The 17461-nt window shown below is 41.4% G+C and overlaps 1 protein-coding gene across 12 annotated transcripts in view; it reads right to left on the bottom strand.

The window, feature by feature from the left end:
* The window catches only part of GPATCH2L (G-patch domain containing 2 like), a 39662-nt gene that overhangs the window by 11179 nt on the left and 11022 nt on the right, over nt 1–17461 (bottom strand). For 6 of the 12 annotated variants that reach the window (XM_083837421.1, XM_083837418.1, XM_083837412.1 and 3 more), the window contains 5 exons: nt 17095–17174; nt 14931–14998; nt 13968–14022; nt 11788–11873; nt 1730–1821 (listed from right to left, as the gene is read on the bottom strand). In XM_083837421.1, coding sequence (XP_083693547.1) covers nt 1730–1821; nt 11788–11873; nt 13968–14022; nt 14931–14998; nt 17095–17174 — 381 coding nt within the window. Of the gene's footprint in view, nt 1–1729; nt 1822–11787; nt 11874–13967; nt 14023–14074; nt 14115–14930; nt 14999–17094; nt 17175–17461 lie in introns of those variants that run through there. The other 6 variants (XM_083837422.1, XM_083837420.1, XM_083837419.1 and 3 more) reach the window with 3 other exon arrangements.

Here is a 17461-nt window from a genome sequence, read left to right as displayed (position 1 = left end):
ATCAGTTTTTAGAAGTTTCCAAGTTACGTGCCCAGGTTGTACTCCAGCTGCATTTGAGAGACTGCTGTAGAAAGTTAGCTAGGACTCAGCTTCAGTTACCCTATCACATGAGTTTCTTTCTGCAAGCACTGTAGCAAACCCTGCCCATCTGTTAACGTTGCTTGGGCTGTTTATAAACAGGGTGTAAGGCAGAGCTCTTTACCATTTCTGCCTTTAAAGATCCTGCAGCACTCTTCTCTTGATGATCAGCACAAGCAGCTTGTCCAGATTCCAGCAACTACACCCTCCTTCCTTAATTTGCAATACTGTTTTTCTCCCTCTTCCTCCCTAAAAGATTGTCAGACATCTGTACTATATTCCATTGCTGAGTTCCACTCCAGATGCAGCTTCAGCTCTGTAAAAAGATGTTCACTATACACTTTGCCTAGTCAGTTAAGTAAAATGCACATAATATTTTGAAACATGCATGCATAAAAGTAGAAGCTCTCCCTATAGAGCATGACCAGCAATGCAGTACAGAAATTACACTTTGAACAAAAGATACACAGATAGGTAAAAATGTCTCATAATGAGACACTTGCATTCATACCAAGAAAACCTAATACCTCAGAACTAAAATTCTGTGGCTACCATATACAATTTTACTAACGATTTCACTTCAGAAGTTTGAGTACCCTAACATGGGATGCTCAAAAGCTAGGAAAGGACATCCTAAATAAACTGTCGATAACAAGTACAAGTAACACTTCTGCTGAGCAACAGATTGTTAATGTTCTTTTCTCTTCTTTTTTAATATGAAACCTTTTAGGCAGTCTGCACTCCAGACCTATGACCTGAAGAGATAGTACAACATTCATCCTTACTTCTTTATTCTACTGTCTATTACCAGCCCAATGAAGAAACCCAAACCTCATTTCCCCCTATTCATCACCAGTTTCTTTGGCCATCATGGTTTTCACATCACCATTTTTCCCATCAGTTCACCCAATTCTTTGTCACTGGATTACAATCATAGTTTCCTAATGAGCTAGTTGGGAGAACATCAGTCACTGATAGCAGGCAAAATATTTTAAGAGGTGGGGTAAGGTGAAAGGCCAGAAGGCAGTCTCCTAAAACCTTCTGTGTTCTGTGGATTTACACTTTTAAAGATTCTGATGAATAATCACTTTCCAGAATTAAATGATAGGAAAACACTACATCCCCAGAGCAAGAAAAGGAAAAAAAAAAATGACTACTTTCACCCACAACAGTAAGACAACTCCAAGGGAGTTAGGTCTTCTCAGCTAATGATCATATAAAAATTACCATATTTCTGCTCCTGCCAAAGTGTCCAGAGGCACCCTGAAAAAGGGCACAAAGCCACCAGCTAATGTCAGCCCAACACTGAAGGCACACACTGTGTACACCAATCACCTTCTTATTACCATATACTGCATAATTTAGGAACAGTGGAAATAACACCTTCTGGCAAAACAGATTATTAGCCCCTGCACAGTGGAGCATTAAGTTATGTTAACTTACTATAGCCGCGTTATAAAAGATTAGTTTACTTGGCAGCTTTTGATGCTCCACAAAAAACACATGATATTCTCTTCCATGTTGCCTTTCTCTCACTTGTATTTTTAGTTCCAAATCAAGGTAATGCTATTTTTGACTGTTCTGACTCTGGCACTCTGCCCAAGAGGGACACAACTTTAGACATGCTGGCAGACAGATAAATCCAGGTTACCTGATGTTGGGCTGGATGTGGAGGCTGCAGCTGGCTTTCGTTTCCTCTTGATGTCCCTTGAACATGGTGGTCCCAGGTGTACATTTGCTTGCCTACAGAGAAATTAAAACAACAGCCAGTTAAACTCTGTTCCAGGGTCACCTTCCCACAAAACTCTGACCAGTCATCCCTCCAACCCTCCTCCGCATCAGCCTCTTAATCAATAGTCAATGTGAACCAAGAGCTTCTCAGGGAAGTTTTCCTCAGATTTTTTGTTAACATAACATTATGCTCACACTTCTTTTAAGAGCACACAAACATAAACTGAGCAAAATAATAATTCTTTCCTAGCATTTTAAGGATCTAGTTTTGTATTCACTTTTAACTAACTTTTGCATAAGTAAAGACAAGATCAAGCAGAGATATGAGACACCCTATCATTACTTCTATACAAGTCTAAAAAATGTCTGCAAGGTTGCACTGAAGAAATTACAAGATATTTATTCCCTTATTCAGAAACTAGCTTACAACATATTTAAAACTTTAGTCATCTTACGAAGTACCTATAGTCCAAGTGTCCGTGAATACTATTTCCACTATAACTGTAAGTTCACGTAGTTAGAAATGCAAAACTGTTTCATGAATTTTCAAAATGATGATTTCCTTATAGAAAGTGCAGTGAAAACAGCTGAATCTGGCTTGCAGCATCATAGCCTTGCTGCACCTGTAAGATAGCTGAAAGGCTTAATCTGTCCCAGTCATATCAGCTGTGGAGTCTGAAGCCTACCAATGACCACTTCAGTTTAACCCTTTGCCAAGTAAGAAGAAACCTGCCTTACTAGGACTTGCTTGAACAGAGCAACCCTCCAAGTTCTAGACTTAGGAAGAAGTGAAGTTTAATTCAGAAAAGACAGCCTTGGCAGCAGTTCAGAGAACCTTCTCAAATACAATCCATAATGAATACAAATGGATAATTTAGCGATGATGTTGGATTCAAACCCCTGCTTTGTCTGAGATAACAGAATTTCTTTGGCGAGTTGTTTGGTTGCTCTCTGCATCAGATGTGATGTGACAAATGCAGAACTACTGTGCAAATAAAAACCATTAAGGACTGTGAGGTGTTTACATCGTGTAAAGATTGGAACCATATACATTTTGACAATTAAGTGATGAAATGCTTCTGTCTTTAAAGCTTATTTTGATTTCTTTTCCTGAACATTTATCAAGTGCTGAACTTTTACAAATAGCAAGAGGGAAAGATTGCAGCTACATACCTCATGCCAAAATTTATTTTAAAAAACACCATATTTGTAATATATACAATTTCAGAAGCTGAATTTATGCAAATAGGAAGTTTCCTGTTGTAGCTATACAGAACAGGGCAGGGAGCACAAAAAATTTCCTGTACAAGCCAAAACTATAAATTGTTTGAATACTACTGGGTCTACCTACTTACCTGTAACAAGCATGCAATCACAAAATAAGAAAGAAAACAACAAAATAGCTACCATTCTGTATTCTGAACTACAATTTTGAAGTTCTACAAGATTTGTCATCTTAATTTGACATTAAGGAGTAGTTTAAAATTTTTTAACCTGTGTTAAATTCCACTGAGGGCCAATTTTTCAAATCCTTAATTTCTGGGAGCACATATTAACATAATCAGAACTAATGGCTTGGAAAAATACCAGCACACCTGGAGACTGCACATACAAATCCTTTGTTTATACACATAGATGACTAACTTGTAAGTGACCTCATATATGCTAAAAAAGTGTTTTTGTACATGGTTGTGATAGTTTTTGTACATGGTTGTGATAGCAGCCAAATAGTGTTTTGGCACAGTTTTACAATGTATTCTGAAACATTTAGGCACACATAGCCCAAGGAAAATATAGTGTCAATCAAGTGGAACATCAGGTTTTTATTTAGCATCACTGTTATAAGATTAGATTACTAACTAGATGACTTTATGATTACATACAACAATCCAAATAATCTTATTACATAATAAAGAAAAGGTTCACTTTTAATTTTATGAGCTTACGCTATATAAGCTAACTGATCCTTGGCAGATAATCACTACAAACTACAAAGAAAGTATGCACAATCATTTCTAAGTGACTTTATGCAATTTTTCCCTGTTCACAAATGTTACAGCTAAATTTAGAATTAGAGCTCCTGGTTCTCAGATCCATGCTCAGACCATATCTACCTCTACCTCACAATTACACTGAACGAAAGAAAAAAAAAGAAAATCTGAGAATCTCAAAATCCCTTCTTGTACTAAAAATAAGGGCAAATTGTACTCCATCTGGAGACTAGTAGCAAGGATGCTGAATCTATCAACCCTGCCTCTAACGCACAAAGGCTCAGAGGTCATAAATTGTCTCTGTAACATGTATTTCATTCAGGTTTATCCCTTATTGATCACCCAGACTCCAGTCAGTAAATCAGGAACCTATTGATTACTCACTGGCTCTGACTGCCCTGGTGGTAAAAGTGTCAGTTTCAAGTGGTTGGTGCACTTTATGGGCACCGTAAATCTGCATACAGGGAATCTCCAGGTGGTAGGCACCTTGGTAGAGGAAGAAAGAGAAGAACGCACACAGGAATGATAGACCTCATTAAGACATGGACAGGAAGGGTATCTGAGGCACATTTTATGAAATATGCATTCTTTGGTAGCTAACACACCTTTCAATTTCTGATTATGGTCACTACTGGGGTCCCTCAAGGCTCCATTTTAGGGCCAGTCCTCTTCAATGTTTTTATAAATGATTTAGATGTAGGACTAGAAGGTGTTTTGAGCAAATTTGCCAACGACACCAAACTTGGAGGAGTTGTGGACTCAGATGAGAGTGGAAAGGCCTTGCAGAGAGATCTGGACAGATTGGAGAGCTGGGCGATCACCAACCACATGAAGTTTAACAAAAGCAAGTGCCGGGTCCTGCACCTGGGACGGGGCAACCCTGGCTATACACACAGACTGGGCGACGAGACGCTGGAGAGCAGCCCTGCAGAGAGGGATCTGGGGGTTGTAAAGCAAGTTGAATATGAGCCAGCAGTGTGCCCTGGCAGCCAGGAGGGCCAACCGTGTCCTGGGATGCATCAAGCATGGCATTGCTAGTCGGTCGAGGGAAGGGATTGTTCCGCTCTACTTTGTGCTGGTGCGGCCTCACCTCGAGTACTGTGTGCAGTTCTGGGCACCACAGTACAAAAAGGATGTAAAACTGTTGGAGAGTGTCCAGAGGAGGGCGACGAAGATGGTGAAGGGCCTAGAGGGGAAGACATATGAGGAATGGCTGAGGTCACTGGGCCTGTGCAGCCTGGAGAAGAGGAGGCTGAGGGGGAACCTCATTGCGGTCTACAACTTCCTCGTGAGGGGGAGTGGAGAGGCAGGTGACCCATTCTCCGTAATCACCAGTGACAGGACCCGTGGGAACGGTGTCAAGCTGAGGCACAGGAAGTTTAGGCTAGACATCAGGAAGAGGTTCTTCACCGAAAGGGTGGTTGCACACTGGAACAGGCTCCCCAGGGAAGTAGTCACTGCACCAAGCCTGTCTGAATTTAAGAAGCAATTGGACTGTGCACTTAGTCACACGGTCTAAACTTTGGGCAGACCTGTGCGGTGCCAGGAGTTGGACTTGATGATCCTTATGGGTCCCTTCCAACTCGGGATATTCTATGATTATTAACCTGAACACAGGTGCTATATTGGTAAGAGAATAGGTTGGCAAATACCAGTCTAACAGCAGACTCCTAGAAACACCAGCACCGGGAATGTAAGGCAATGGGTACGCATAGCATACCACCTAACATCGGACAGGCTGAATTATGAATTGTGAAAATCTCAGTTACAGGCTGCAACAATGAATTAGTTGTTCTGTGAAAGGTGAGTTTTAACAACTCCTCTGAACAGTTCAAAATGACTCAGAAGTAAAACAGAACAAGACCAAGAGCAAAGGGTGACAGCAAATACACGTTGGTACACTGTCACAAGCCTCTGCGAAGAAGTCAGAGGTAAAGAGTTTGGTGGGATGACAGATTTGGGCCTAAACTGAGAAAAGTAGAATGGTACTTACTCCATCCTTACTGGCTTTCTATTTCTTCTGCTAGGATTCTATAATTTCCTTGATGTTGCACAAACAATAACAAGTAAATAATTGCCTGATAACTTTTGGACGATGGCTGGTGGATCATAAGTAAAAACAAAGTTGCAGTGCTCAGTCACTCTTGGATCTGATAGGTGACCACAGAAAACCTACCTTATAGTCCAGAAAGGACTGAAATTCTACCCTGGGAAGAGAAAAAGCAGAACACATCTGGAGACACAAAGTAGGCTCCAAAGTACAGCTACCTGGGTAGCCACAATATATCCAACCAAACACTGTGGCCTCTCACTGACAGTAGTTAATGAATGAAAAATTACATATGTACAGAAAAAAATGGTTTTATATTAAAAAAATATAGTTTGTTTCTGACAGCGATGTGCCTTTTTTTTTTTTTTTTAAATCATAAGCTAAATCCGTATTTCCTGGGTAATTTCTTATCTTTTGTTTGTACCATAGCACTCAAGGTACCTGATTCTGCATGCAGGTCACACTGGAGAAAAAGCAGGCTTTGCTATGCACAAAGCTGGGATTCATTGTTGTCTTTAATGTGTCAGAAGTATTTTGAGCAATGCTTCCTTTCTTTTCTCTTCGACATATTTATTCTATGATGTTTTATTTTTATTTTCTTTAAAGGAACTGTAACTGCATACACTGGAGTGTCCTATTTCACTCCTACAGTTCAAGCTGACTGCATGTTAGACTACCAGGGTCATTTGAGCTTGCTACTGTTTAACCCTGTCATAGATGTAAAAATGGAAAATTTATAGGTTTTAAGACTGGCAAACAATACAATCTGTGGAAAACAATGCAGAGCACAAGCAGACATCAGTTCACAAAGAACCTGACTGAAAGAATCAGGCCCCTCACACCTTCTCAATCTGTAAAGAGAAGTCTAGATTGTAAAATGATGTCCACTCAAAATCCAGGGTAAAATACACCTCAGTCTCATAACAGATGCCTCTAAGAAGAGCCTGCACAGCTAACTGGGACAGTCTGTGGCCTTCTTGGAAAGGGGTGGCATTATCAGACACCTGGGGGTATATGCCTCTCACTGTAATCTTAACATTATTCAGTTTCTCTGCTGACAATCTTTATTCTACCCCTATCCCTGGAAGATGCAGAGCACGTGGATTGTGTAGTGAAAATAAGCTAGCCATTAATCTACTGTCATACAAACAAGGGGTGCTATTATCCTCATGTTAAAGTAAATGTTCAACAAGGAAACCGCTACCAAAAGAATTCCACACAGCCCAGCTGTTGCAGTTGCGATGCTGAATTCCCAGCAAACATAGGCCAAATGAAAGGTTCTTCCTCTAAGCCCTGAAGTGTTACCTGAGGCTGTTTATGGTGGCTTCACAAAATTAATAGTAAGAGCAGAGTTCCTCGTCCTCTTTTAAACTATAGACCCAGCTGGGCACCAAAGTCTGATCTGCACACAACATTTGTAAATCAATACAAGTTGCTCATCCAGTCTGCATATAAAGCTGCCATTCAAGTAGCTCCTGTTACCACATCACTACGCTGATATTTGTCTGCAGCAGTCTCCTCTGCCCCGCAGAGCCTCATGAGACAACTGCTAGAGCACATTTTCAGATTTCAAAATCACTAACAGGTCAGTCCACTTCTTAAATCATCTGAATGTCACGGGCCTTCATGCAGCTGCACTCTGTTCCCCAAGTAAGCATTCTAACAAGAGGGAACGCATTTTTTTCTAGTTTCCCAAGTAAGTGTTCTGAATAGAGATGATGCGATCCCATATATTGTGTTCACTATTTTCATACTGACTCATGATACATGTGCCAGAAACAGCCCTAATATTTGCCAGGCCTACTGAGTACATGGATTTCACAATGGGAACATGCTTCATAGAGGAAGAAAGAGAGAGTAAGTAAACAAGATTCTGAAGCCAAGGGGAATTTATTTTTCACTCTGGAGAATTAGGATTCACCAAAATGGAAGCATTAGGCCTTACACAACTGCATATGACACTAGGCTGATAGCTGCTGTTCACTGTATGCCTGTCAGAAGAATTCAGTTATATCCCCAACTGGAATATTAGCTAGGCTTTAGAAGCAAAGGAAGACATGAAAGTGTTCCGGCTAAGTGGTAAAAAAAAAAAAAAATGGAGAGAAAGATGCCTAAAGCAGTCAGCAGCAAAGACAGTTTTATATACAGACATTCCAGGAAGATGAAGATGTGTGGATAGGTCACATGAAATGAGCAAGACACTGTCCTGGTCAAGTGGGACAACACAAACCTGTGAACAATCATTCACTCATTCAGCTATCTCAGGAAAGGCTTGACATTGCAGGCAATCCCTATACTTCCACATGCTTGGGTAAGAGGCAGAAATGCCAGGATCTCTGCACAGAGGCAAAAAAAAAAAAAAAGAAAAAAAAAGGAATTTACTTAAACATGCATATTTCTAGAGCTAGAACTAGAATTAGAGACCTCTAAGCCTTTTCACTCCAAAAGCACCAACAAATGCAGGGTTTGGGACAACTGGCAGTTTACTAGAAGATGATCACCAACCCTTTTGGATTTCTATCCCATGTTCCAGGCAAGATTGAAGTCTTGCTTCTAAACCCAATTAAGCCTCTAGGTTTATGGTTAATATTAGTTGAGAGGGCGTGCAAATGATGTATTCCTCATTTCTTTGAGGATTTAGCTGAACTGTTCAGAGGTCTCTCTAACATAATTCTTCAAATCTTCATCTTGAACATCTACTTGCCATCTCACTGGGCACTGAGGTCCACTTTTCTTATAAACCCCGGTCAGAGCATTTAATTAAGTTTTTCACCCATAGCCCTATTTTCAAGGCTAGACAAACCACAAGTGACATTAGGGACAATTTATCATCTTCTACCTTCCTCTCTTGTTCTACCTGTTATTAAAACTTTTAAATTGAAGGGAACATTGGCTCTAGGCTCTTCTGAAACTCTCATCCTGCCTCAGTGGAATAACATTCCACCAACCCACAACCTATAACATCTTTCCACTGGTAGAGCCATTGGATACCCAGAATCCAATAACATTCTGCTTGAGCCTGTACAAAATCCTCTTCAGGAGAGTTAAAGACTTAAAGAAGAAAATTCTGTACAGACCACTCCTTTCACCCAGAGAGGCAAATGGGTAGAGGGTAAAGAGGGGAATGATCACTTGGGCTGTCCATACAAGTCTCTGCTAGCCTGCTTTTAACAGCCTGCATCGTCAAGCAGAAACCTTAACAGACAAGACATGATTAGCAAACGCTTTGTGCTCTTAAAGGAGAGTAATTATAGGCATGTGAAAAAAGGAAGAGATCCCCGAGGTACTCTTCCTTGCATGCCTCCCGAGAGGCAGCAGGGCCATTAAAAATTCCATGATGAAGAGGAAAAACAGCCTGGGAACAGCCAGGAGGCAATACAGCAAATTAATACACCAGCTGTCCCTTGGGAGGACTGCAAGAAAGCAGGAAACTCTCCTCGCTTCACAAAATAAAATTATACCACTAATGATAACAGTCACCACACACACAGAACTGCTTCTAATGATGGGTGTGAAATTCCCAGTGCTATGCACACACTTTGAATGAAATCTCTTCTCATCACAGACATAAAGCAAGAAAGGTAATCTTGGTAGTGTACAATTCACACAGCCTTTCAAATAAGACTTCCCAAGGAACCCTCCACATACATAGAACTTCCTCCTTGACACTGAAAAGCCTTTCTTGAACACCCCCATCTGCGCTCAGTATTCTGAGCAACAGATCTGGTTAAACGAAGCAATGGGTTACCAGTGACATGCTGCACGTCCAGATGAACTACACCAAAATCCACCACAGAGGAAAAGAAAACATTTCCATTGGAGGGGGCAGACTCCACCTGGTAGTTATACTCCATCGGACACATTTGTGTTAGCAGAAGATTAGCAGAGAGGTAATTTTCCATCACACAGTTGGCATCAAGTTGAAGAAACAATATTAAGACGGGTTCTTCTATTTCACATAATTCTCAGGGCATTAGTATGCCCACCCCATTCTGACAAATCTCTGAGTAGAGTTTCTTGAGGACAAGATGCAAGCTGTTAGGACCTTACTAAAGCACAAACTGCTGGAATTGACTCTGTCCATGAAAAAAAAGAGGAAGAGGTTAACCGGGGCAATGGTTGAACAGAGCTTACAGAGATCACCTGAAGTTCCTGTAAGCAAATGGACTGCCAATGGACTTAGCTCTTAGTACCTAAAGAACTACTATTGTTAAGAGAATATACCTGTGAAGGAATCGATTTCCTTCTGTGCCCTTGGCAGCATCTTTACATAAAACAGGCACCTTGTACTAAAGAATTCAATCCCTGCCACATTATGGGGCCATATAACATTTTTTATTCTTACCATAGTTGCCCTCCACTCCCCCAACCCCACCAAAGATGAGCACATTTCACACTATAATAACGAAATGCTTTCCAAATGACAGGCGCTTAAAAATGCAGTCACTGCTAGGATGAGACAAACAACAACTCTGCCAACATTCAGTAACAATTCATCAGGGATATTGTTTGTCAGGACAGCAGTCACCTGCTCCTTAGAGGAAGGAACCAAGCATATGTCCATTGGTTAACTAGACTATATATGCAGTAAAACCAAGCAAACATGATCACTCCAGCTTCAGAAATCTCTTGCAACACTCAGTAGTTTTGGAAAAGCCCTTCACTGATCATCATAAAGGCAGAACTTTGCTATGTTCAAATTTGTGGGCAGGAGCTGTCCAGATCTCCTTTCTAGAGGACAAACAGGAAACAGCTGGTCTCACCTGTAATTTCTGCATAGCACAAAGTGAAACACCTGAGGCACAAGAAAGGTTATCCTCACTGCATATGAAGAGGTCAATTAATCTTCTTGCTTCACAGGCACAAAACATCCCCAGACTGGGGCAAAAGCACAGAAAGGAACCAATTTGCTGATGCACAATCTTCTGGATTCTTTTTATTCTCATCCAGCTGACTGTTTAAGAGTTGATTTCCCTCCCTTCCCCCTACCTCCCCTTCCAGCTTTAGCATGCTGGCTACAGCAGCATGAGGTCATGGTGCGACATCACAAAATTCCCTGCAGTAGCCAGTGGGAGGAGAGGCTTTGCTGGGTGGGTGCCAAGCTTTCGTTTAGACACATACAACCTCAGTACATTTTTCATGCTCTATTTGCTAATTAACAAGGGGGAAAAAAAAACATGAAGCTTAAAGTCCAGACAGTTCTTTCAGATTTGGTCCTTTGTACGAGCACGTAAGCAGAGCTGTCCCCCAAGCAAGTCTGTCTCCTTGTACAGTGAAAGAGCTCAACCTTACCTTTAAACAGTCACCTGCAGCACAAGAACAGGAGTCACCTCCAAGACCAACACTTGGATTTCATTTAGGATTAGTCAGCAAAAGGTACCCAAAGAGCATGTTAACCCCAACCATGCAGATTCAAATGTTAACCCCAACATTTGGCCAGACCAGATCTAAACTGCAATAGAGAAAGATACCAAGCCACTGGAGGTCACCTCAGGTGAGTTCTGAATCTGTTCAGAGAGTCTATTTTAGGCACCCAGGATACCAAAATGCCTCAGCAAGGCACTCACACTAGTCTGTCAGCACTTTCCCTCTCATCTTGTTCTGATTTGAATATTGGGGAACAATACTGTGCCCATTTGCACCTACACAACAGACTCGCAGCAAACTCGTTGCACAATGAGAAACAGATCACATTTATTTCTAAAAAGACAGTATATTCTGCCTGTCTGTCACACACTGTTTCAATATATCCTGAGTGCTTAGAGTACAGAGCCTGCCAGCTAAGCTGCATTGGTATGTTCTATGCTAAGTTTGAACACAGGCCTTGCAAGGAAAAGCGCATTAACTTCCAGGCCTGTGAGTGCTGTTCAGACTGCATAGTACTCCTGAAGGGAAGTATGGGAGGAAAGTCAGACAACCCCAACAGAGCAGAGTTACCTGGCGGTGCAGTGTGCTGGTGAGCATCTTCGGTGGGAAGCATCAGCAAGCACATCCAGAGAGTACAGAGGAGATAATGGATTGAACTGGAAAGTCAAGAGATTTTATTTAAGCAAGGCATTAAAGGAAATAGTCTCCAGATACAGCTGCTCAGACCTACTTCAGATCTATTCCCTGTAGTTGTTCATACAGTATAAGGAAACCTTTTCAGAATACCTTTTCAGAATACCAAGGGATGAGGCTAGGTGAGAACTGACTCAATTCAGATAAAAAGCTAGCACAGGGTGCAACCGAAAAACTCATAACCATCTTCTCCCAACAGACAGCCCTACAAGAACACTCCTCTTCCAACTCGTATTATTACATATGCTTGTTGACTGAGAGCATGCTTGAAGGGCTCCACTGCTGCACTGCTTGTGGTAACAACCACTGCTCCACTGCTTGTGGTAACAAGCAAAAAGTTCACCTCCGTGTAAGTGAAGTCCCCTGTCCACATTCATATTGCAGAATGAAAAGTCACTGCTACAAACAGTGCAATCATAGAACTTTCCAACAGTGCCAATATTCCCGGTGGCCATACATGTCACTGAAACATCTCTAGAAGGCTCAGGCCCACGAGGCTCAGTTCACAACGAGCTCCCAATTCATTCCACAGCAAGTGAGCTGCTCCTCCCGCTCACAAGCTTCCCTTGCAAACTGCTTAAAATGATTTTCTGAAACCACGTGTGGTCAGGCTAATCTTGCATCCTTTGTAAGATAGGCACTAGACAAACCCTAAAGGCATCAAGCCTGTTTAAGACAGTTCACTGTAGAAAACACAACTCTAAAATATTTTTTTACAGGAAAGATATGGAACAAATCTGCTCATACAATGCACAGCAAAAGCTTTGTTTGGTACACATAGAAGATTTAGAGTGGTCTTTAGTCTGGGGTGCCCATGTTACACTTCCATTCAGGGTCTCCTCTGTGTTTATAATTCACACCACAAGCAATTAGTTCATTCCCATCTGCTTTGCAAAGTGCTTCACCAGTTTCCAGAACACTTGTTCTTGTATTACTAGGGTGACTGATACATGTATTTCCGGACAGGGATAATCCACAGCTGTAGAAGACCTCTCGTCAGAAATGCTTTATGCTAGTCTAGAACTCAGTACTAGGCCTTTGCCTTCAAACTTTCTGACAAAGAAGAGGTACTAAGTACAACAAAGCTTCTGTTATCGGGGAGCTCCTCCTTAAATTGGACTATAAGTTTACCATCAGTGAAATAACACCACAGCTGCACAGTAGGGAAGAATCACCAGTAACTCTCTGCAGCTGATTCAAGTTCAGTTATGAAAAATAAAACTGATTTATATAGGTCATTTTAAAGCTTACAGAGTTATCATTCTTAAAAATATAAAAGTGGTATGTGAAATGCTGCCATTAACAAGAAACGCACAGTTGCACAAAGGCCTAGAAATTACTTTGCAGAAAGGCATGGAAATAATTCCTTGCCACGTATGTATTTATAGTCACTTGAAGGGTAAAACAACTTTCAGTCCTAGTGTTCACCAATCAAAAACCAACTTGCAATGGAGCAGAAGGGAGTATGCATTACTAGGAACACCATTACAACATGACTGCTCAATTGGAAGTTGTTTTTTTTGTTTGTTTGTTTGCTGCTATTGGGAACCTGTGCTCTTACACTGTAAGTAAAACAGCCTCCTACCACTGAAGCTATGCAAGATTTACATATAGAGAATACAAAGCAGTATGAGTACCTACACAAGAGCTTCAGTCAATTACAAAAGTGCCTATTTCTCTTGCTAATCACCTCTTACTTTTTCCTGTTGCAGTTGCTTATTTAATTAGTCAGATGACTTTTTTTCCCCCATTCTCTGTTGAAGAGACTATCAGGTAGAAGCCTGAGCCAAGCAAGGAAAAACAAAGCATTCAAAAAGAGAAAAATGTTCCAATTATTATAGAATTTTGTGAGGCCAAAGTTCCTCCTGCCAAGAGTTACTCTCCCTCCCACTCATTATTGGAGAGGTAGGCATATGCTAACCTGAAACAGGGAGATAAACAAAAGGAGTTTGTGAGCTATTCAGTTCAAACAGACAATATAATGCCAGTGACATGAGTTGCATTCAAAGCCCAGAAGACATCAGTTACCAAAACAAAAAGGGACAAGGCTACCTTACCTCACGTGCAAACGCCACAGTGTGAGGGAAATCAGAAGCCAGCACTTTGTTCTTTCTAGAGAGAATGAAACCAAGAAAATAAAAAAGGTAGAGCACAGTCAGCTTACCTGGTTGCGATCTCTCTTCCCCATGGATGGTAACCAAAAACTGGAAGGAGGCAGAGTCGGAAGGACAGGTGGGAGCACCGCCAAGGAAGGAAGGAACGCAGAGGGAAAAATGAGGGTTGAGGATAAGGACAGAAGGGCAAGAGAAGAACAAAGATGGAGGGAGAAAGAGAAAGATTAAACGTCAACAGGACTCATTAAAAACAAGGAATTTCAAACCCAGGGAAAAAAACTGGATACCAACTGGTGATGAATCAGGCAGGACCCACTGCACTACACTCAGGAGGAGCCACCTTTCCTGCTTTTACCTAGCCATAGCCCAACAAGAACAACATTAGAGAGATGCCAAGGAATAGGAGCCACGTCTATTTCCATTGGTGAATACGATTTTAAAACACAAACTGGGGAAGGAGACAGAGAACACCAAAGAAAGAATACAATTTCACTACTGCCTTGTCAGCATCATTTCTATAGTCTGGGTATGCAACAATAGTGTGAGTCCACAAAGAAGCTTTTTAAATAACTAACATACAGGGCTCAATCTTCTCACACTGTGCAGGAGATATGCAGTTATTACAATGGCACAGTATAAGAGAGGGGAAAAGAAAAAGCTGACTGGATCCAAAAGGACATTTGAGCAGTGTCAACATACTGGGGCAGCCTAGTAACTAAAATAGTCAGCAACTGCAAATAAGAAAACAGAGAAGCTGTCAGCAGAGGACTGTCTCCCATTCAGCAGGTCACTGCATTCTTAAATTACCCCAAAGCTCTTCATTCCCTTCAATCACAGAAGGGAAGAGGACCCCATAGTTCTTCCTCCCCTCCCAAAGCTCTACCCAACAGCTGTTAAGGGCCTTACTCTTTCTGGCGCGGATCACTAACAATATGACCTAGCCTCTCGGTGCCCACAGTGCTCATGGAGGTCTCCTGAAACACAAAGACAGGTAAAAGGTTGCAGACTCATGCAATGAGCAGACCTAAAAGTTTGCTACTGCCCGTAAGAATAGATCTTGCTCCCCCAGCCCACTCTCAGCTAAACGTATCCACCCTCTCCTTTTAGAACCTCAACTGAGTTGATTTAACTACTAATGGCAGAAGACCATTTGGTTTTTGTTGTTGTTGCCATTGTTATTTATTTATTTTACTGTTTTAGTTACTACATTTGCTTGCACAGGGGTGCACCAAGGACTGAACCAGCATGAAGTATGCGGCACAAAGATGCAGTGAAGAACAGGGAAAATGGTTGAGGAATGCTTGTTTCCAGTTTGCTGGCGTCAACTGAGCCAGACACAGGCTGAGAGGTCAGGACATCACACTACTCACCCTGCTAACAGAAATCTTCCTCACAAAGCTGCATCCAGCCTCTCCAACCAAAGGAGAAGAGGATTCACAAAGAGCAGGTGAATGAAACAAGGAGGAAGCATGAAGTTTGCCCTTCCTGAAACAGCAATTTAGCATGAGGACATCTAGCATCTATAAAGAAAACGTATATCCTAGAAGAAAGGACTTGCTCTGGGAGCATGTTTTTCCCTGTGAGACACTGCCCTGTGTATGTGCTTGAGGCTGGTGTACACATACACACACAGCCTGAAGCACCAGCTGTTCATATCTGCATAGCAGCTCCCTCCAGGAAAGAAACACATTTTGTGGTAAGGGTCTGAAGATGAGGGTAAAAGGTTTTCTCAGTTAGGAATTTTCACAGTTTCACTCCAGGTTACATAAGCAAAACACATTCAAAGTTTAGGGGGAGTAGTAACAGCAGGGGTAAAAGATGGGCTATTTGTTATAGCAGGAAAATTATTAACTGAAAGTGCCGTAATGTTTAAATTTACGGTTTATTACTGTGTAAATTACAAGCCGTACTTTTGGTAATTAGCAGCTCGCTGGCGGGGAGCTCTGAATGAAACTCATTATTTATGATTACAATTTAGAGAGAGATGGGGAAGGGGGAGCAGTGACCTCCGCTGCAAATGACAAAGATCCCTTTAAGGTGATGAAGATGAATTAAACAAGTAAATATTATCCTTCTCATTTGGATCATTAGAGGTGCTGCCAACAGGCCCAGCCACTTGCAGGTGGCCTGAGGAACCCTACCCAAAGCCAGTCTCTTGCCTGCTGAGGATTCATATTTTAAACACTTGTTACAACTAAGCAAGGTGAGTGGAAGGAAGAAGGGACAAACAACGATCTTGAAGTATGACAACAGCTTCTGAAGAAGAAATCACACTCGCCTAGAATCCAGGCCCCTCTAACACACCTTACAGTTAACAAACTCTCTAAAGCCAGCCAAATCAGAATATAAGCTGGTATCTTCCAGGTCACGTCCTAGTAAAACCTAGCACAGCAGACTCTCAGAAACATCTTTTATAGTACACAACTGTACTCCACACTCCAAGATCCAGACCAAGCATCCAGACCATCTGCCAAGTATCATTTATTCCTTTAAGAATGGGATTAGCATTTTGTTTGCCCTATGCCTAAAAAAAAATGGTTAATGTCCATAAAAAAAAGTCAATGGCTTTGGGTAACATTACTGTATATACCCTTTCACTCTATCTCATCACTAAAAATGGAACAGCTGAAACACCCTGCTTCTGCAGCCATTTATGTCAGTCTGCTTCCCAACCTAAAATTTTACCTTCCTTCAGCTTTTGCTTGCCTCTCTGCCCTTGTACTCCCAAATTACAGGCATGTACAAGTCTCATGCTATCATTATTTTCCCCTATATACTGTCTAAATCTTCTTGATATTTATGTTCTCTGTCATTCATCTTCAGACCTCCTTTCATACTGATTTTAGCACTAATCAACTCTCTCTGCCACTCCAAGCCTGTCTCAAAATCCAGTTGGTTACTCAATCAACTTTCAGCAGTGAAAGCTGTTAAACCAAATCAAAGACTATAAGAAACAAAAATGTACAGGGCTCCCTTTCTGCAGAAAAGGATTCAAGTACAGTCTTAGAATAGCACTTCAGCAATAATCAGCATTGGAAATACAAATGAATTATCTTGCAAAAGGGAATACCTTGCCAACAAGCCTCCTTCGACCTTTTCGGAGACAACGGGCAGCAGCTCCTGGAAGGCGATTCAGGCGAGCATGAAAGCCTAAAAAATCAAACACAGGAAAACTGAAAATTCTTCCTAGCAAAACAGCCAGGAAAAATAGTTGGTTCAGTGGTCAAATCAATATTTCTGTCTCTGTTTCTCAATCCACAAGAAGTAGATATTCAATTTTATTTACAAATCAAAGTCTCCATCTAAAAAAAAGAGCTAGCTGATATGAGGAATAAAGAGTATTTTTGTGTCTTCTCCATCAGTGCAGCTATTTTTAATTGGATTATTACAGAAACAGATCACTAATATCAGTTTACGTTGCAGCACCTGTGAATAAA

This window comes from Anser anser (assembly GCF_964211835.1).
Source record: "Anser anser genome assembly, chromosome: 5".
Classification (NCBI taxonomy): Eukaryota; Metazoa; Chordata; class Aves; order Anseriformes; family Anatidae; genus Anser; species Anser anser.
Note: the sequence above shows the minus strand (reverse complement) of the source record. Positions and strands in the feature narration are given on the sequence as shown.